The 22,882-nt window shown below is 35.2% G+C and overlaps 1 protein-coding gene across 6 annotated transcripts in view; it reads right to left on the bottom strand.

Moving 5' to 3' along the window:
- Positions 1-22,882, bottom strand: part of TASP1 (taspase 1) — a 295,816-nt gene that overhangs the window by 22,146 nt on the left and 250,788 nt on the right. For all 6 annotated transcript variants that reach the window (XM_078056923.1, XM_078056926.1, XM_078056924.1 and 3 more), the window contains one exon: positions 17,228-17,301. In XM_078056923.1, coding sequence (XP_077913049.1) covers positions 17,228-17,301 — 74 coding nt within the window. Of the gene's footprint in view, positions 1-17,227; positions 17,302-22,882 lie in introns of those variants that run through there.

Here is a 22,882-nt window from a genome sequence, read left to right as displayed (position 1 = left end):
CAAAAAATTATAAGAGATTACTATATAAAACTATATGCCAAAAAATTGGACAACCTAGAAGAAATGGATAAATTCCTAGAAACTTACAATCTTCTGGGACTGAATCAGGAAGAAACAGAAAATTTGAACAGATGAATTACTAGTAACAAAACTGAATCAGTAACCATAAATTCCCAATAAATGAAAGTCCAAGACAAGATGGCTTCACAAGTGAATTCTACCAGACATTTAAACAAGAGTTAATACCTATTCTTTTCAAACTATTCCAAAAAATAGAAGAGGAAGGAATGCTTCCAAATTCATTCTGAGGCCAGTCTTACTCCTATACCAAAACCAGACAAAGACACCAAAAAAAAAAAAAAAAAAAAAAGGAAGAAAATTATAGGCCAATATACCTGATGAACATAGACATAAAAATCCTCAACAAAATATTAGCAAACCAAATTCAAAAATATTCATCAAAATCAAGTGGGATTTATTCCAGGGATGCAAGGATAGCTCAGTATATGCAAATCAAACAATGTAATACATCACATCAACAAAATGAAGGCTAAAAATCATATGATCATGTCAATAGATACAGAAAAAGCATTTGACAAAATTCAACATCCATTCATGATAAAAATTCTCAACAAACTGGGTACAGAAGGAACATACCTTGACATAATAAAGGCCATACATGACAAATCCACAGCTAACATCATACTCAACAGTGAAAAGCTAAAAGCTTTTCCCCTAAGATCATGAACAAGACAAGGATGTGACTCCCACCAAATTTTATTCAACATAGTACTGGAACTCCTAGTCATAGCAATCAGACAAGAAAAAAAGAAATGAAAGGCACCCAAATTGGTAAGGAAGAAGCAATACTGTCACTATTTGCAGATGACATACTATATATAGAAAATCCTAAAGACTCCACCAAAAAACTATTAGATCTAATAAATGAATTGAGTAAAATTTCAGGATACAAAATCAATATACAAACATCTTTTGCTTTTCCATACACTAATAACAAAATAGTAGAAAGGGAAATAAAGAAAACAACCCCATTTACAACTGAATTAGAATAAAAACTAGGAATAAATTTAACCAAAGAAGTGAAAGACTTCTGTAGTAGTCAAAAGTGATAACATCAGAAAACTTCCCTTCTGGTTAAAATAGTCATTATCAAATATAGTCAACAATATTGTAATAGCATTGTTTAGTGACAGATGATAGCTACACTTGTGGGGAACATAGCATAATGTATAGAGAAACTAAATCACTATGTTATACACCTGGAACTATTGTAACATTGTGTGTCAACTATACTCAAATAAAAAAGTTTTTTTAATAAAAAAAATAGTGAAAGACCTAAACTCTGAAAACTATAAGACACTGATGAAAGAAATCAAAGGTGACACAAATAAATGGAAAGATATACCATGCTCATGGATGGAAAGAGCTAATATTGTTAAAATGTCCATACTATTCAAAGCAATCTATGGATTCAATGCACTCCCTATCAGGGTACCAACAGTGTTTTTCACAGAACTAGAGCAAAAAAATCCTAAAATTGTATGGAACCACAAAAGACCCCAAATAACCAAACCAATCTTAAGAAAGAACAAAGCTGGAGGTATCGTAATCCCAGATTTCAAGATTTACTACAAAACTATAATAATCAAAACAGTATAGTACAGGCAGAAAAACAGACACACAGAATGCACACATATAGGGTCAATTAATCTATGACAAAGAAGGCAAGAATACAATGGAGGAAAGACAGTTTCTTCAACAAATGGTGCTGGGAAAACTAAACAGCTACATGCAAAAGAATGAATATGGACCACTTTCTTACACCATACTAAAAACAAACTCAAAGTGGATTAAAGACCTAAATGAAACCACAGTACTCCTAAAAGAAAACACAGGCAGTAATCTTTTGGACATCAAGCTTAGCAATATTCTTCTGGATGTATATCCTCAAGCAAGGGAAACAAAAGCAAAATATACAATCGAGACCTGACATCAAACTAAAAAACTTTTAGCACAGTGAAGGAAACCATCAACAAGACAAAAAGGCAACCTAATGAATGGGAGAGAATATTTGCAAATGATACATGCAATAATGAGTTAATATCCAAACTATATAAAGAACTCGGGGTGCCTGGATGGCTCAGTCAGGTTAAGCGTCTGACCCTTGGTTTCAGCTCAGGTCATAACTTCACAGTCATGGGATCGAGCCCCATGTCAGGCTCTGTGCTCAGCATGGAGTCTGCTTCAGATTCTCTCTCCCTCTCACTCTCTCAAATAAATCTATCTGTCTATCTATCTATCTATCTATCTATCTATCTATCTATCTATCCATCCATCTATCATCTATCTAAAGGATACAACTCAACACTAAAAATAATCCAATCAAAAAATGAGAAGACCTGAATAGACATTTTTCTAAAGAAGACATTCAAATGGCCAGCAGACACATGAAAAGATGCTCAACATTACTAATCATTAGGGAAATTCAAATCAAAACCACAATGAGATATCACCTCTCAGAATGGCTGATAACAAAAAGACAAGAAATAACAAGTCTTGATGAGCATGTGGAGAAAAGAGAACCCTCATGTACTGTTGGTGAGATTATAAATTGGTACAGTCAATATGAAAAAACAGCATGGAGGTTTCTCAAAAAACTAAAAATAGAAGTACCATACTATCTAGTAATTCCACTTCTGGATCTTTATCCAAAGGAAACAAAAACACCCTTTGTTTACTGCAGTGTTATTTATAACAGCCAAGATATGGAAGCAACCTAAGTGTTCATCAATAGATGAATGGATAAAGAAGATGTGGTGTATATATACCCAATGGAATATTATTTAGCCACAAAAAAGAATGAAGTTTTGCTATTCACAACAACGTGGATGGACCTAGAGGGTATTATGGGTATTATGCCAAGTGAAATAAGCCAGGCAAATATCACATGATTTCACTTACATGTGGAGTCTAAAAAACAAAACAAATGAACAAGTAAACAACAATGACAAAAAGAGAGAAACAGACTCATAAGTAGAATAACTCAGAATAAACAGACTCATAAATAGAATAAACTGGTGGTTGCTAAAAGAGAAGGAGTTGGGGGAGGGGCAAAATGGGTGAAGAGAATTAAGAGGTACAGACTTCCAGTTACAAAATAAATGTCATGGGGATGAAAAGGACAACATGGAGAGTATAGTCAATAATACCGTAATGCACTTACGGTAACCATTTCACAATATACATAATTGTTGAATCACTGTATTATACACCTAAAACTAATTTAATATCATACATCAACTACACTGCAATTAAAAATTTTATAAATTTTCAAAAAACAAGAAAAGATTCCTTTCATTTGACCTCTGCTTTATAACCAAAAGAAAGAAAACAGCATTCTGTAACCATTACTCACTCACTGTGGGTAATGAGGGCAATCATTCTCAAGGACACTTGTCTCAGTTACATGCCATGATTAAGTGTCTTGTAGGCAAACAGTCTGCCTTGGGAAGGTACATATTTACCTAAAATGTTGGGTACTAAAAGGTAACAAGATAACACTCTAATGTTCAACTCACACCTGATGTGAAGTATGTGGACTGATGACTATGTAACTATGTAGAAGTAGGGAAAGTAATGTTTCATTCTTTTTCATGTTGCTATAACAACAACAGCAGCAACAACAACAAAAAGGCTTATTCACTTCACCTCAATTAACATCCAGTGTTTACAAGTCCAGGTGATAGACATGTTTATCTTTGCAAAGATCTAACCCTACACCATGATTAAAATGAGATTTATGTGGATAAATATGGCTAATACCTTTGAGAAGATTTATGCTCTTGCCAACATGGTGAATTCTCTCCTGTTTATTCTCTTTACTGCTTTGAAGCAATGCCAATGAATCATTTGGAAGAAATTGATGGAATAAGACTTATTAGGCAAAAATAAAATTACTGATTGCTCTTAGAAATAAACTGGAGGCTGAGGAGACCTCTGTCTCAAAGTTTGTTTTTCACACATTCAGTTTTAGACAGTCTTCTCCTGTTTGTCTAAAGGACTTTCTAAATAGACCTAAAGGGATCTTCCTGGCAGTCCTAACAGCATGGAAAAGAAATGCAATTTTCTATATCTGAAATTCTGGGCAAGTTTGAAAGGTACAAATAAAATCACTGATTAGCCACTTTTCTTTGTGTTCTGTAAGTGCATCTGGCAAATTTAGCGTCTGGGATGTTTGCTTAATACACAGCTTACTGGTGGTGCCCAACCTACCACCCCGAGGCAGCTGGCTTCCTGCCAGGGATCAGGTTCCTTCAGTTATCAGGCTCCTTCAATATGGGGACTAGATTGCCAAAAGCAGTTAAAATTTGGTTTAGACTAAGGCCAACTTGTATCTAGGTGATCTTCATAAATCTAACATATGGTCCAATAAATCCAGTGACTGAATTCCACTGGGTACCATCATGGAGCTCTTTTAAGGGATTCATGGGCAATATACCCCTAGGTGTTCCACCGTCTAGTGCTCAATAGAATCTAAGAAGGCTGCCTGTATGTTCAAGGGTCACACAAGAGAAATTCAGCAGTAGCTAGTAGCAACATTTTTCCCTCCTTTAAAAGAAAAATTATTCAGTGAGGTGAGCTTAACAGAAAAGCTGCAGGCAAATCTTAGAGTAAATAAAAAACTGAAGTTTGTGATGCTATCAAGCTGGTAGACCTCTAGTCAGACAGCTTTTTGAAAGGGCATTACTGTCAAATTAGCCTGAACTGCAGGGTTGGAGGGTGTGTGTGTGTGTATTATTGTAACTTCAAACAATTATTTTGTTTTTCTGGGATTTCTGAATTCACTTGTTTTTTCTGGGGTTTCTGAATTCACTTGGCAGTTGGTTTATATTTATGAGTTAGAGTTATATTTTGTCAAATGGAATAACCGCCACCATCTCCACCAGAGACGCAGGATGAAAATTCAGGCGGTACTACTCTTGTCACAGACAATGTAAATGGCACCTTTGGGAGTAGAATTACAGTGTAAAGAAGGCTTTGGAGCCGTGGAAGCCATGAAAGCCTTGAGAAAGTCACTACAACTTCTACCACCACCATCATCCCCCATCATCATTCATGTAGCTCTAATATATATATGCACTTCAGCTATATTATTCAATTAATTTTCAGGATGCTATGACAGCATCACTAGTATTCTCACTTTAAATATGAAGAAACTGGGATGCCTGGGTGGCTCAGTCAGTTAAGCATCTGCCTTTGGCTCAAGTCAGGATCCTGGGATCCTGGGATCAAGTCCCGCATTGGGCTCCTTGCTCAGCAGGGAGCCTACTTCTCTCTCTGCCTGCCGCTCTCCCGGCTTGTGCTCTCTCTCTCTCTCTAACAAATAAATAAATAAAATTAAAAAAAAAAAAAATATGAGGAAACCAAGGGTCAGAGTTGTAACCTGCCCCAGGTTATAAACAAGCAGGAGCTACAGGATGGAAATCCAAGTCTGGCTAACTCCAAAGCCCATTCTCTTCATCATTACACCACACTGCTACTTAAAGACAGGCCTGATAATACCTTTCCTTAGACTTTTAAAAACAGAGGGTTGATTCAGATATGATAAAATGTCGAGATGTTAAGTAAAGCATTATCACTTTTGACCATTCGTATAACCATGAAACCGAAACCAAAACCTATGCAGAAAATTTTCCTTTTTAAAATAGTTTTTTTTTTTAAGATTTTATTTATTTGTCAGAGAGAGAAAGAGAGAGAGAGAGCACATGGGCGCACAAGCAGGGGGAGGGGCAGGCAGAGGGAGAAGCAGACTCCCCACTGAGCAAGGAGCCTGATGGGACACTCGATCCCAGGACCCTGGGATCATGACCTGAGCTGAAGACAGAGGCTTAACTGACTGAGCCACCCAGGTGTTCCAATACAGAAAATTTTCATACAAAATATATTTCTATTACATTCCAAATTCCCTCGTGCTTCTTTTCTTGAAGCAACTACTTTTGGATTTCTTTCATCTAGCATACCTTATATAAACGGAATAATCACAAAGTAGTCTTTTGTGTCTGGCTGTATTCACTCAATGTAATGTTTTTAATTTATTTTTTTTAAAGGTATAGAAAAAAATTTATTTAGCTTGTGAGGATTTACTTTCACAGTGGCACAAATTCTTGGCATAGAAGACCCTAAAGCTTTATAAATTGCTTTAATTAGGTAAATATCTAGGTTGATATTATGAGGCTGTCAAACATTGTTAGAAAAAGTTAATGGTCACTAGGATTTGCATACATAATCACATAATGGCAAAATAAACCAAAGAACAAGACTTTTTAATACCTCTCAAAACATAATAAATTAAAATTTTTCATCAAACATTTATTCCTAGGCTATAGCCATCTGGGTCTCTGAATTTATTTTCCATTTTACACTTTCTGACATTTTCTCTGAATACAGGCTATAAATAATCTTCCTCATTCCCTCTCCAGCCTCAACACCCCAAAGTCACCCGTTTTACTTAGGTTATACTATTATTTTTTAGAGAAGATACACTTACATAGCACGTTATACTTATGAATGAAAAAATGTTAAAGGATTACAAATAATAAGGTAATTATTTCATTGATCCTCATCCAATTTCAGAAAGATCATTTTCCTAAAGCACCAATTCCACCTAATACAATTCTTTCCATCTCTAAACACACTGAAAAAAAGTGAAATTATAGAAAACTTATGATAGGTTACTAGACATTGTGTGCTTTTAACAGTTCAACTGGCAATACTTGATGATCAGGAGTAAATTCATAGACTTAATATTTTAAAATGTATACTTTAATAAATATAAAGTATATAAACACTTAGGTAAGCTTGTTGAAGAAGTTGACCAAGATAAATTAGAAGATACTGGTATCCATCTAGATTTTTTTTCATTTTTTTCAGTCTATTTTATTAAAGTTGTTGAATGTATACTTTCTTATTTGTCATTCTGGAAGTCCTTTACTGTAAAGACAATTCTTTTATCTGATAACCATAACAGCAGCCACATTGCTAGTGATTATTCCAGATCCCCATGTTGGATACATTCAATTTCTTCTTGAGACACAAGTTTCCATCTGAATTTCTGAGGCAATGTTTTTATAAATCCTGCAGTGTCGTCTTATGAACCCTGTTATATCCACAAATCTGGTGATTTATTCCTTTAGAATGTTGTGAAATTGCAGAAGGGAGAGTGGTATTCCTACTGATCTCAAAGCTTCTGATATTACTGGGTTTAGGATTGTCTCTTTCACCAGAGGACACTGCCTTTATTATAGTAACTTTATGGGGAGTCTCAAAATCAGTTAAGTCCTCTAACTTTGGTCTTTTTTAAAGTTGATTTTTACAATTCTAGGTCCTTTGCATTTCCATAGAAATTTTGAAATCAGCTTGTCAATTTCTTATTTAAAAAACTACTAAAATTTTTATTGGGATTGCTTTGAATCTATGGATGAATTTGGAAAGAATGGCTATCTTAACATTATTGAGTTCAATCCGTGAACATGCATATTTTTCCATTTCATTATGTTTTCTTTTATTTCTCTCATCAAGGCTTTGTAGTTTTCAGAGGACAGGTCTTGCACATCGTTTTTTAGAATCATTCCACGTCATCTAAGAATAACTACAGTTTTTACTTCTTTTCCAACTTTTGTCTTTTATTTCTTTTACTTGCTTTATTGTACTGGTTAGGAATTCCGGTAAAATACTAGATAGAAGTAATGAGTGGACCTCCTGTTTCTCTGTTCTCAATGTTAGAAAGAAAGTGTACAGGATTTCACCAATTTGTATGCTTTTAACTGTAGGTTTTTGGTAGATGCCTTTTATCAAATTGAGGTATTTATCAGATTTCTGGTATTGTAAGGATTTTTATCATGAATGGAAGTTGAAATGAGGATATGATATCTAGATGATCATATGGTTTTTCTCATTTATTTTGGTTAATACAGTAAATTACACTGTTTGATATTTTTAATAGATTTTTTGGGATATTTTAACAGATTTGTTCACATCCCATAAAACTCACCCTTTAAGTGTTCAGTTTAGTACTTTCAATACATTTGCAAAGTTGTGCACCTCCAATTCCAGAACACTTTTATCACCTCAAAAAGAAACTCTGTACCCATTAGCACTCACTCTCACACTCTCCTCCCCCAGCAACCCTGGCAACCACTAATCTACATTCCGTCACATTTCGTTTATCCATTCACCAGTTGATGGGTATTTGTAGCTATTATGAATAATGCTGCTATAATATATCTGTGCACAAGTTTTTGTGTGGTCATAGTTTCAATTCTCTTGGCTCTATATCTAGGAGTGGAAATGCTGAGTTATATAGTAACTCTAAGTTTAATTTTTTTTACTGCTTCTATAAGCAGAAAATACTGAATTTTGTATCTTTATTTTCTACTTGCTCTTCCTAAATTCATAATTCTGAGTTGAACTCCTTGGATTTTCTAGGTCTATATCATATCACAAAGATATTGGTGCCTTTTTGTCTGTTCCTTTCTTTTCAGAAGTTATACCTCTTTTCTTTCTTTCCTTTTTTTTTTTTTAAAGATTAACATATTAAAAGGGCGCCTGATGGCTCAGTTGGTTAAGTGTCTGCCTTCGGCTCAGGTCACAATCTCAGGGTCCTAGTATTGAGCCCCACGTCTGGCTCCCTGCTCAGTGGAGAGTCAGTGGGGAGTCTGCTTATCCCTCTCCCTCTGCCTCTCTCTCTACTCGTGCTCTCTCTAGCTCTCTCTCTCTCTCCAATAAATAAAATCTTGGGCGCCTGGGTGGCTCAGTCGGTTAAGCGTCTGCCTTCGGCTCAGGTCATGATCCCGGAGTCCCAGGATCGAGTCCCATGTCAGTCCCATGTCAGGCTCTCTACTCAGCGGAGAGTCCGCTTCTCCTTCTGCCCTTCACCCAGCTTGTGCGCGCTCTCTCTCTCTCTCAAACAAATAAATAAATCTTTTTAAAAAATAAATAAATAAAATCTTTTTTTAAACCTTCTTTTTTTTTATTATGTTATGTTAGTCACCATACAGTATATCATTAATTTTTAATGTACACTACATAAATAAAATCTTTTTTAAAAAATAATTAACTTATTAAGAATTCCTGCACCTATGTTTAGGAGGGGTATTGGTCTGTAGTTTTCCTTGTAACATGTTTGTCAAATTTGGATACTGAGGTTACCCTCACATCATAAAATGGGTTGGAAAGCATTCCCCCTGCCTTGTTTTCCCAAGATAATTGTTGAAAGATTGTATTATTTCTTCCTTAAATGTCTGATGTAACATACCAGTGAAACCATCTGGGGATGAAGTTTTCTTTGTAGAAGATTTTGATTATAAATTCAATTTCTTAATTATGTATATGCTTATTTCCAACTTTCTCTGTTAGATTTCATAAGTTGGGTTTTTTCAAAGAATTTATGAATTTCACCTAAGTTACTGAATGTAATAAAGTTGTTCATTTTATCACCTTATTATCCATTTAATGTCTGTAGGATCTACGATTCTGTACTAATATTCCCCTTTCATTCTTGATATTGGTAATTTGTATTATTTTCTGTTTTCTGACCCTTCTTTCTAAGGTTATTTCAATTTTATTAACTTTTTTCAAAGAACCAATTTATGGCTTTGTTGATTTTTCTCTATTTTTAATTTTCTATGTTACCTTTTTTTTACTTTTATTTTGATTATTTTGTATTTATTCTCCTTAAAGCTTAAGATGGAAATTTAACATTTATTTAAATTTTCTCAAAAAAAAATAAAATAAATTTTCTCCTCTACTATAAGCATTTAAAGATATACTTTTTCTTTTAATGTTCTCATTGTATCCTATAAATTCTGACATGTTGTTTCCATTATCATTCCATTTGAAATAATTTCTAATTTCTTTTGGTGAGTATTCCTTATGAACTTGAAAAGAGTAACTTGTTGAGTGTGGTATCTGTAAATATCACTTAGGTCAAGTTGGATCATAGTGTTGTTCATACACTCACTAATTTTTATTCTACTTAATACTGAGAGAGGGATGTTAAAATTTCCAACTATATTGTAGATTTGTCTGTTCCTCCCCTATAGTTTTCTCAATTTTTGCTTCCTTTACTAGGTACATACACCATTAGAATTTTTATGTCTTCTTGATGAATTGGCCATATTATCAATGTCCTGCTTTATCTTATAATGTTTCCTATGTCTGACATTAATATAGCCACACCAACTTTCTTATGTTTAGTGTTTGCACATACATTTTTTCCATACTTTTACTATCAATTTTATCTGAGTCTCTTTAATGTGCATCTCTTATAAACACTATATAGTTGGGTCTTCTGAGATTGTTTTCAATATGAAAATCTCTGCCTTTTAAATTGAGTGTTTAGTTTATTCACATTTAATGTAACTATTGATAAAATGGAGTTTAAGTCTTTCAGTATTTGTTTTCTATTTGTCTCATATGTTCTTTGTTTTTCTGTTCCTCTTTTCTGACCTATTTTTTGGTTGAGTATTTTGTAGTATACTTTCTTATATGTCCTGTACTGATTTTTTTTGTTATGTTTAAATTTGTTATCCTAGAAATTAAAAAGCAACCTTAACTTATCTCAAACTACATCCAAATACTAACATCCTGTCTTATAAACAATGTAAGAACTTTACAGCTATATAATTCCAAATGCACGTATCTTAGACCAGTTGTTATAGTTCCATAGGTCAGACACACTCTTCAGTTTCTTAAATTCATTTTCCATTTTGTGCTTAAGTTTGGACAATTTATACTGACTGGTTCTCAAGTTCACTAATCATATTTTCCACGCCAATCTCCTGTTAAGCCCATCAAATAAGTTCTTTGTTTCTGATATTGTATTTTTCAGTCATTCCATTTCCATTTTGTTATTTCTTTTTATAGTTATCATAACTATTTTATAATCCTCCTCCACTAATTCCAACATCCAGGTTATCTGTGGGGATAAGCTTCCATTGACTGATTTTATTCTGCTCCTTCAGAGGACTCAAATTTTTTTTAATTTTTTAAGATTTATTAATGTATTTATTTTAGAGAGAGAAAGGGTAGGGGGAGGGGCAGAGGGAGAGAGAGACTCCTAAAGCAGACTCCCTGCTGAGTGGGGACCCTAATGCAGAGTCAGTCCCAGGACCCTGAGATCATGACCTGAGTGAAATCAAGAGTTGGCTGTTGGGGCACCTGGGTGGCTCAGGCATTAAGCATCTGCCTTAGGCTCAGGTCATGATCCCAGTATCCTGGGATTGAGCCCTGCATCGGGCTCCCTGCTCAGCGGGAAAGCCTGCTTCTCCCTTTACCACTCCCCCTGCTTGTGTTTCCTCTCTCACTGTTTCTCTCTCTGTCAAATAAATAAATAAATAAAATCTTTAAAAAAAAAAAAAAAGAGTTGGCTGCGTAACTGACTGAACCACCGAGGTGCTCCAGAGGACTCATAATTTTTATTGTATGACAGACACTGCATGTAAAAGAACAGTAAATTATATTCAAAATAGGTAATATTTATCCTAAGAAAATGGCAAACTCCCTCCCTCTACGTTAGGACTCTGAGTCAGTCTAATCTCTAGGTGAGCTGGTTCTGGGCTTTGTGGTAGTTTTAGATTTAGTTCACTATTGGCTAATATTCTGAGGTCTGGATCAGGAATTTCCCTTAAGCAAGGTCTGGGATCTGAGCCCTGATGAGATTCTGAAGACTACTCTATGTCTTATAATCCAGCTGCCCGTGTTCTAATCATGGGAGATTTCTCTTTGTATAGCCGAGCCACCAGATTTCTGGGTTGCTTAGGTTTCTCTTTGCTCTTGATAACCTCCCCCAGCTTTCCATGCCATGGCATATTTCTTCACCCTGTTGCCCAGGCACTAGCCTTCAACAGTATGCTGCCTTGCCCTTGAAGGTCCTGTATACATACCTTGTAGGAATAAGGGAGGTTTCTTCTCATTTCTTTTCTTTATCCCAGCCTTCTCTTGCAACTGCCTTGTATTTGATAAAGGGCCACTATACCTCAGGGAGATGTCTCTCAGTTCTCCTGCTCTACCTCCAGTCTTTCTTTGGCTACTGCCATGTACTTGGTGCAAATCCTACACACCTTGATGAATCACTCTCAGTTCTTTGCCATGTTCCAAGCTCTTGGTGTGCTCATTTGGTGAAGGCTTCATAGGGAAGAACTGGTGGTGGGTGCAAGACTCATCCTGTGACTGGGGCTTCTTAGGATTTTAATCTCTCACACCACTCACATGAGGCTATAAATAGTTCATTGAAAGTTTGGCTAGTTTCTCTTTATATTCTTCTACATCAGTTTTACTCCTCTTCCCACTGTTCTGCCAGAAATAAATCTGTCAAGAGGTTTTTTCTGTCCTAAAAGTCTTTCTGGGCCTTAGTTCACTTAGGTTTTTCTAGCATATTCAGTTTTTTGGATGATTTTTTAAATTTATGATTTTATAGTTTATCCAGCTCATTCTCATTGTTAGGAGTAGGAGCAAAAGTGTCTTCATCTTAATTGGGAGTGGAAATCTCTTTCTCAATTCCTTTGATAACTCCTTCTTGTTTACCTCCCATTTTATATTTGTCTTCCTCTTATGATTTTATTTGAGAGGTACATTAAGCCTAACAAAAAACTCTCAGAAATCCCATCTGTCCTAACCCTTCTAAATAGATGTTCATCGAGATTTTTTTAAAGCCTCAGAAACTATCTTCAAAAAAAACAAAACATGGTAAATACACTACATTGGGATTGCAAAAATTCTACTGAAAATTGAATAGCAATATATCTGCTTATGTAATCTGGAATGTAGAATTTAGAATTTGCAGATTGGAGGCAAGTATCTAGGGCCATAATATATACAAATATCTATAATATATAGAATATATCCATAATACATCAAGGACTAAATAGAATCTAGTCATCCATATTCAGAGAGACAGATTTTATTTCTTTGTTGTTATCGTACTTTATCCCAGAAAGGACTTAAGGCATAGTAAGGTATTCTTATTCTCATTTTACAGATGAGGACTCTTGAGTTCCCAAGAGGCAGAGTGATCACACTAAATAAACAGAGTTGGGGGAGAACCCAGGCTCCAATTGCCTGGCACTGCACTCATTCCAATACTTATTCATTTCAAAACTAATCAAATGTGCCATAATATCCAAGGGTGATATATTTTTAAAAATTTCTATGCAAAAATAATTTCAAAATTACAGAATAGTTCAAGGAACATCCATATATCCTTTACCCAGGTTTACCTATTGATAACATTTTGCTCCATTACTTTGCTATCTATCCATTCATCCATCTATCCATATATTTTTTCTGGACCATTAAGAAGATATTGTATATATTATGGCCCTCTATCCCTAAATACTTCAGTGTGTATTTTCTAAGAGTGAAAATATTTCTTTATATACCACAGTACAGTTATAACAAACAAATTTAAGAATGATACAACACTTTTTACTATCTATAATATTTCAATTTTGTAAATTGACCTAATAATGCATTTATAGCATTTTCCCCTCCCCTGTAGGATCTAGTCTAGGATCAAGTATTGCATTTAGTTGCCAAGACTCTAGTATTATTTAATCTGGAGCATTTCCCTCAGCCTTTGTCTTTTATGACACTGACATTTTTTAAGAATATAATCCCTTTTTTCTTTCTTCATAGAATGTTCCTCATTTTAGATTTGTCTGATGTTTCTTTGTGATTAGATTCAGGTTATGCACTTCCAGATGGAATACTACAAAAGCAATGTTGTGTCTTTCTCAGGTTATCACATCCAGAGGCACATGATGTCCATCTGTCCCTCACCAGTCACATTAATTTTGATCACAAGGTCAAGTTGTTGCCTGGTTTCCTCATTATATATATATTATTTTTTCTGCAACTAATAAGAAATCTGTGGGGAGACACTTTAAGACCATAAAACAGCCTGCTCTTCCTCAAGAATGAATTTTTATAACAGTATTTTCACTACTGTTATAGAAAGTTATAAAATAGTAAAAGAAACCTAGGTTTCACTTAATACACTTCAATAAGTTCCATGCCAGTTTTAACATCTGTTTTTATTACAGTAGTCCATGCACACTGGGTGTTTATTAAAAACTGTTCATTAACTACTATCTGGGCAGGATATAGGCAATCTGATTTTTAAATCCAACTGGTATCAATGCCCTAATTTTGGTTTAATAAAAAAAAGAAAATCTCTAACTTATGCTACAGAAGGTTTAGAAATTAAATTAAATGATATAATTAAAAGAATGTTCTATAAAAAAGAGAAGAAAAGAAAAGAAAGAAATTTGTAAAAGAACCTACCTCTATTTATTCAAATTGTATACAGACTCTGGTTACAATAATATTTATTATCCAGCCTTTTTAAAGCACTATGATTTTGAGGTGAGCTTTAATTCAAGACCTTAACTTAGAGTGAACATAGCTAGCTTATATAAAATGTTCGAATGGCCAGGTGGCTTTAGTTTCTGAGTTTGGTAACAAGAAGTCCAAATTAAAAAAAAAAGAAAAGAAAAGAAAAAAACTTTTTAGAAATAGATTTTAAATTTAAAAAATGTGTGTGCTTTGTTGTTGTTTGGTTTTGGGTTTTGTTTTGTTTTAGTTTTAGTTTTTAAAGATGCCTTCTTTCTCATTTGCTACCATGGATCTCAACATTATGTGAGAGCATGTTTCACAAACCAGTCATCATGCTGAACAGGCATGCCATTAATTCAACAACTTTTTCATAGAAGTCAGGAAACCAGAGGGGTAGGCCAAAAGCTTACTTTCTTATAAGGAATACAAACTTTGCTATAGCCGCTTTCTCTTTTGAGCCCAGCTTCTCATTTATAACATTGTCTTACTTGCAATACAATAAAATTCCAGCCTTTATGACAGAAGAGATGGGTTTTTTTGATCAATAGAATTCAGCAGCCAAAGCATTAGTGTTTGGGTTTTTTTTTCTTTCTGGAAAGCATTTGTAGCCACAGGCTCAAAGGAGGAAGAAAGAGAGAGGGATTAACTCTCTGCAAGGAAGGTCAAAAACATAATTTACAAGTGAGGCAAGAGGAGCAGCTGTATCTGTAGGTCCAATCAAGACTACCAGCTGGAGAATTTACCAGCAATATGAAAACCACGTCCACCAGATGTCAAGCAATGCAACTAGAGGCCAAACATCTTTGGGCTCAATGCAGGACTCTCCACTCTCTTTACTACCCATATTTCATATTAAATAGTAAGGTGTCTTCCACAGGCCACCAGCAGGGATAACTAGAACATTTCCGCTCAAGGGACTTAATAACATGATGGTACCTCCATCAGACTGGCTTCAGTACTAAAGTCTACCTCATATATGTTCTTTTATTAAAAAGCAATTTTAGCTCAGAGTCAATAGGTAAGGGGTGAGAGAAACTTAAATGGCTGCAAGCCATTACTGTGGCTTCTCAGGCTTATTTTATATTTGGGAATGGTTTTGTCATTGGGAAGAAAAGAATGTTCTGAAAATACTTTTTTGAATAACCATTTTTCCACTCATTCTTTAAGCCTGTGCTGTTCAATACAGTAGCCATTTCACCACATGTGGCTATCTAAATTAAAAATAAGTAATTTAAGTTAAATTTAAACTAATTTAAAACTCTGTTCCTCAGGCATACTAGCCATATTTCAGGTGCTCAGTAGCCACACGTGACTAGTGGTTAACTTACTGGACAACACAATATAAATATAAAACATTTCAGTCATCACAGAACATTCTATTAGGCAATGTTACTCTAAACTCGAAAATCATCTTTATTTTCTATTTGTTTATTTATTTATTTATCTATTTATTCTTTAGAGAGAGAGAGAACAAGTGGGGGAGGGGAGGAGCAGAGGCAGAGGGAGAGAATCTTAAGCACACTCCATTCCAGCACAGAGCCCGAACACAGGGCTTGAACTCACAAACCTGAGTTCATGACCTGAGCTGAAATCAAGAGTTGAATGCTTAAGAGACTGAGCCACCCAGGCACCTCTCAAAAGTCACCTTTAAAACGAGCAGCTATAATTTCCTTCTGTATATGCTATGAAACAAGGCAATCTCTGTGCAGTCTCTTATGAAGTAAGTCTACTAGTGTATGAATATTGTATTAGGTGAGGGTAAGACAAGAGGAGGAGAGCTCAGTAACACTGTTACAAATATAAGCCAATCTTTGTCTGATGAAATGCTCTTGATGCTACTGGCTTGCTGGATAATATGCAGAGGCCAGACTGGATGGCTTAGTTAAATAACAAATCAGCAATAAACTGACATGTACCTTAATTTGTTACATGTATCCTTAATTTGTTAATGATTCAATCTATATCAGACATTTATATCAGAAGTTTCCTTACTTATATTTCCAAATGTGCAAAATAAATTATGTCCTTTAAAAAAGAGGCTGCCCAACTTCACAGCTTTGCAATTGAGGTACTTAATACCAAGTAAACATCATATGCCACAGCTGTTTCTAAAAATTTTATGAAGAAGAACATGAGTCCAGTATAAACTAAAATCCATAGATTATATTTCTTATATAGACTCACCCATCATGGATGCAGGGAAACCAAGCAATGCATGAGTAGCTGTGTATGTCTATGTGATTGTTGTGACTCACTGAGGGATGCATGCCACAGGCACGTGTCACACAGGGCACAGACCTTTGACTCTGCTCACGAGGACACCATGCCAGGGCATGCCAGGACACAGCAGAGCACTAGACAAGTCATATGTGCAAGCACCTCAGCCACCTCCACCCTTGCACGTGCAGGGTGATGTCTAGGCACTCAGCCTTCTTTACCTCAGTTTCCTTGATCTATTCCAACACTCCCTGTAAAATCACTCAGCCCTGTCAGCCCATCAGCTCGACTCCCATTTTCTCTTCCCAATCCCCAGTTTCTTCTTTTCCAGTTATTCACAATGGCTGAGGAAGAACAAGATGAAAATAAAGGGGGTCGGGATAGTGTTTCCTAATCTCCCCTGCTCTGTCATCAAAAGCTAAAAAGATCTGCTGTTTCCCTTTGGGATCATTAACTGTTCTTAATCAGATTCTCATAAAGATCACGGAGCTACTGCCCAATAGAGGCTGAAAAAAATACATTTTTATCAACTTCACTGGTTAGAGGTTCATGCAACAGCTGCAAGGTTTTCAGGTTATGCCCCAGTTTTCCCGCTTACCTTGGCTTTCCCATCCTGGGCTGACATATATCCAACACACATGCTCTCTGTCGTGTGGCTCCAAAGAAATTCCACTGCCGTGGAAGAGAACACAAATAGGCACATTCAGATCACAGATGGAAAATAAATCTTTGCTTTTTAATAGAACAGTTAAAGATGGCTTTATATTTTAACACACTCAGTTCCCTACTTTCCATTTGGTCCTTCATAAATGTCAAGATGATTTAGTACTCAAAACTGTGTAATGCCATTTACTATGAAATGAAAAATGTATTTCTTTCTTGTCAAAACTTATGATTATTACATGTAAAATAAATGCTCTTCTGTTTGAAACTTGTAGCCTTAAAAACACACATGCACCACATACTCATACACACAGTACACAATGATTTAGCATATGTAATATTCCATAACGTAGTTTCCATAGTTTCCTTTAACACTAACACACACACACACACACACACACACACACAGTCTTGGTTTCTAAATACCATTCTCCATAAAAAGGAACCAAGATTCTTTGGAGAATGTTCATTCCAGGGCTGGGGCAGAGAAAATATAAAATGAATCTGGAACATCTTATTGTGCCAGAAAGTAAGGAAGTGCTCAAAGAATGATGACAACTTATCAAAATGACCCAGACGTCAGCCTGAAGGGGCTCCGACTGGCCAAATCAGTGTCAAACTAAGTATCAAAATAAATAGTAATGAATTATCACCACTGAATAAAATAAGAACCAATGAGCCCATACTAATGCAAATAAATAAATGAATAAATAAATGGGGGAGAAGAGAAAGCTCTTCCTTGTAGCAGAATGCCAACTAACAAATACAGAAGAAATAACAGTTAGAAAACCATCATGGTTGCTAAAATGGGTGACAATTTGAAGAGGAGCAAACTATTTACATAGTCTCCAAGTATCTCTCCATGAAGTCCTTACTAAATGGAACGAGGGAAAGTTTAAGTTCACTGTGGAGAAACTAATGAAGCCCCCCTAATCAAATGATCGAAACTCACATCACCAATTAAGGGAAAATCAACACCACGTGCCTTCTGGTGAGACACTGTGGGACACACCACCACTTCTGCGGTACTTCTGCCAAAACTGCAGAACCCAGACTGCATGAGGAAACACCACACAAATCTGATACAGGAACACTACTAAATAACTGGTTTGAACTCTTCGGAAATGTCAAAGTCAATTGATACAAAGGAAGTTGAGATAAAGGAGATATGATAACTAAATGCAATGTGTTATCCTACATTGGTCTGTGGGGAGATGTCATAGGGACATTATTGAGACAACTGATGAAATTTAAGAAGGGACTACGGATTAGGTAATAATGCTGTATCAATATTAAATTTTATTATTTTGATAACTGTATTGTGATTATTTAGAAGAATGGCCTGTCCTTAAGAAATATACACTGAAGTGTTAAGAGTAAAGACAGCAGACATCCACCTTGACTTCAAATAGTTCAGAAAAAAAAAAAAAAAAACGTTTCAGTGTGTGTGTGTGTGTGTGTGTGTGTGTGTGTGTGTAGAGGGAAGAGAGGAGAAGGAAGGAGTGAGGGTAGAAAAACAAATGGGGGGAATAAAAACAATGGGTGAATCTGGGTAAATGAATAGTGGGTGTCCCTTGTACTATTCTTGCAACTTTTTTGTAAGTTTGAAATTATATCTAAATAAAAAGTTACAAAAAGAAAAATCCACAAACATACAGAGATACACACAAAACCCTGTCACCTTCAAGTATATATACTTTCAAAATTCTAAATTTTTTTTTAAAGGCATTTTTTAAGTTTTGACGTACTTCTCCAACAAAAATTTCAAAACTCCCTGATAATAAAACAGCATTGCTCAAGACAAACCCTCTGGGTCCCAGGCCATCCATCTGTTTATATCTCTGAGCTAATTAAGCCTGAAGACAAGTGTTTGAGTTGAGATACAACTGTGGGATCAGTGATCCTAGACTCTGAAGGCTTTGCCAGACATGTGGGGAAGAAAGAAGCAGTAAGGGGCAAAACTGAGTTCCTCAGATACGTGGCTCATTCCCTCATCATTAATTAATTATCAAACCTGCCAACCTGCTCAACAGACGCTCCAGTGAAGAGTGCAGGAAAACAGTGTCACGCAATGAAGCAAGTTCTCTTCAACAGATGTTTTTTCTTCCTCACACATCTGCTTTGAACTTCAAAAATCTTGAAGTCCAGAGCAAGGTCTGGGATATTCTAAATTGCCTAATAGAGCAAAGGCATTCAAGTCTTACTGAATTTCCTTAGAGTGGTGACAAAGTAATTGTATTTAAATACAAAGTTAAGGCATTTCTAAAATTGTGACTTCTCCTTATTCTCCAAATGTTAAGGTGGCTCATGAACTAGCCATGGAAAGAAAAATATATGGAAATATAGTTGATCTAATTATGAAAGGATAAAAACATTACACTTTATTTTTTAAGATACAATTGTGCTTATTTTAAATGCATTATTCTCTCTAAAAATGTAGCCTGCTTTAAGGAAATGTAATATATAAAAAAATTCAGAATTATGAAACGGGATAAATTGGGTACAATGACTGACTTCATTAAACAATAGTTTTATATTGAAGGGTTGCCAGTGAAGTTTCTAGACATAGTTTAGGAGTTCTTAAAGAAAGTAACTCAGTGTCTAGAAATTCAATCTTCATTTATTCTTTCCACAAACATTTATTACCAAAAAATGTATTTTTGCAATGTGCATTGTACTGACACACTATTTTTAACACCTACAATTCAAATATGGATGTATGAGTTACTAGTTCAGGCTAACTTGAGAAACTCAACAGTAATCATTTATAATTTAAATTATAGAATGCTTTTGAAAAGAAATCCTGTTTATTTAAAAGTGTATGTCTTAACTCAAGTTAATTTAACAAAATATTTCTTGATCAAGGGCTTTAGGGAAGTAGGAGAGAGAGAAACTAACAATGAGAATCCATCATATGCCAGGCACTGTCTTTTGTAATAGAACACAGTAAGGCCTGGATGGGGAACCTGAGGCTAAGAGCAGGTAAGTAACATGGCTTAGGTCATTTTAGTAAGTGCACAAACTACAATTCAAACAGGACTTTGGATTCCAAAACCTGGTGACCTTCCATTGTTCTATTGCTTTGAAATTTACACTGCTTAGAAGATTTATAATTAGTGTTATATATTGCGAGGATTAAATTCATTAAAAACACCAAAGGACCAACAAAACATTAAACACAACTCTTAGATATCTCTTAAGAAAAGCTTTTATTTTTATTTATTTTTTTAGAATATTTTTTTAATTTTTATTTTTATTTAAATTTTAGTTAACATACATGCAATATTGGTTTCTGGAGTAGAATTCAGCGATTCATTATTTACAAACAACACCCAGTGCTCATCACAACAAGTGCCCTCTTTAATACCCATCACCCATGTAGCCCACCCCCACCCACATCCCTCCATCAACCCTGTTTGTTCTTAACAATAGAGTTTGTTCTCTATTGTTAAGAGTCTCCTATGGTTGGTTTCCCTTTCTCCTATTTTCCCCCCTTCTCATATGTTCATCTGTTTTGTTTCTTAAATTCCACATATGAGTGGAATCATATGGTATTTGTCTTTTTCTGAATGACTTATTTCACCTGGCATAATACACTCCAGTTCCATCCATGTCATTGCAAATGGCAAGATTTCATTCTTTTTGATGGCTAAGTAATATTCCACTGTGTATATTTACCACCTCTTCTTTATCCATTTATCAGTCGATGGACATTTGGGCTCTCTCCATAGTTTGGCTATTGTTGATAATGCTGCTATAAACACTGGGATGCATGTACCCCTTCAAATCTGTATTTTTGTATCCTTTGGGTAAATACCCAGTAGTGCAATTGATGGGTCGTAGGATAGCTCTATTTTTAACTTTTTGAGGAACCTCCATACTGTTTTCCAGAGTGGCTGCACCAGCTTGTATTCCCACCAACAGTGCAGGAGGGTTCCCCTTTCTCTGCATTCTTGCTAACATTTGTTTCTGTGTTGTTAATTTTTGCCATTCTGACAGGTGTGAGGAGGTATCTTATTGTGGTTTTGATTTGTATTTCCCTGATGATGAGTGATATTGAGTATCTTTTCATGTCTGTTAGCCAACTGGATGTCTTCTTGGGAAAAGTGTCTATTCATGTCTTCTGCCCATTTATTAACTGGGTTATTTGTTCTTTGGGTGTTGAGACTGGTAAGTTCTTTATAGATTTTGGATATTAACTCTTAAAACTGTAACAAAACCCAGAGGCTACAAAAGACAAGATCAATACATTTGACTACATTAAAAATGTTTACGATATTTCCTTTTGCCATATGGGGAAAAAAGGTCAAGAGATAAATGACACACTAAGGAAAATATCTGCAATTTGTAGCACAGAAAAAGGGCTAATTTTCTTCATATATAAAGATTCACAAATCAATGAGAAAAGGACAAAAGGAATATAATTGGCTCTAAAACATGAAAAGAAGTTCTACATTTCTCATACTAAAAGAAATGCAAGTTAAAACCACAAAATACCGTTATTCAACTATCAGGTTATCAGATATCAAAAGTTTGAAACATTATGTTAGCTGGGGGTGGAGAAAAAAGCACTCTCACCTACTAATTATGGAGGCATGGCCATTTGAAAATATATCCTTGCAATTTGTGGTAGTTATGTTCTATAAGGTTGCCATGAACACTGAATTAGCAAACACTGAGCCATTGCTCCTAAGGGAAATATAGGGTTAGGTTCCTACAAGCCTCTTGTCACAACATTTTCAATCAATAAGTAACCTTATTTTATGTGTTTCTGTGTAAAACATCTTATTTAATATATTTTTCTTATAAGTAATTAATTATACATAATCTTTCTTTATAACACAACATAAGCAAAGAAGAGTTTAACATTTTCCTGATGCTGGATAACCTGCTTAGGAATTTCTTTGGTTTTCAGCCTCACAATAATGCTGTCCCCTATGCTCTGTTCATTGGTCATTATCTCATGAATCCACAAGTTGAGTACTTTTCCAGCTTTTCCATGGCTTCATCATGCACACAGATGTTACTTTAGCAGTTTCTGGAGCAGCCTCACATACAATTCAATGAATTTCCTCTTCCTTTTTCTGGATGTACAATATTGTTGATTCATTAACTTTGAACTCATAGCCAACAACATTATAACTCTTGCCTGAAGGAAGCTTATCGAACACACGTTTTCTCCACAAGACAGCACAACCTCCTTGCACAAAGAAACACTAGGCAGCACTTCAGCACTGAGCTTGGGGGCCGCTTTATTTTTTTAAATTTTAGTAAGATTTTAATTTTAATTCCAGTATGGTTAACATAGAGTGTCATATTAGTTTCAAATGTACAATATAATGACTCAACAATTCTATACATTACTCAATGCTAATCATGAAAACTGTGCTCTTTAATCCCCATCACCAATTTCACCCATCCCCCCAACCGACCACCCCTCTGGTAACCATTAGTTTGTTCTCTATAATTAAGAGTCTTTTTCTTGATTTGCCTTTCTCTCTCTCTTCTGTTTTTATTGTTTCTTAAATTCAAAATATGACTGAAATCATATGGTATTTATCTTTCTCTAACTTATTTCACTTAGCATTAT

This window comes from Halichoerus grypus, chromosome 10 (genome assembly GCF_964656455.1).
Source record: "Halichoerus grypus chromosome 10, mHalGry1.hap1.1, whole genome shotgun sequence".
Classification (NCBI taxonomy): Eukaryota; Metazoa; Chordata; class Mammalia; order Carnivora; family Phocidae; genus Halichoerus; species Halichoerus grypus.
This window is presented reverse-complemented; position numbering and strand designations above follow the sequence as displayed.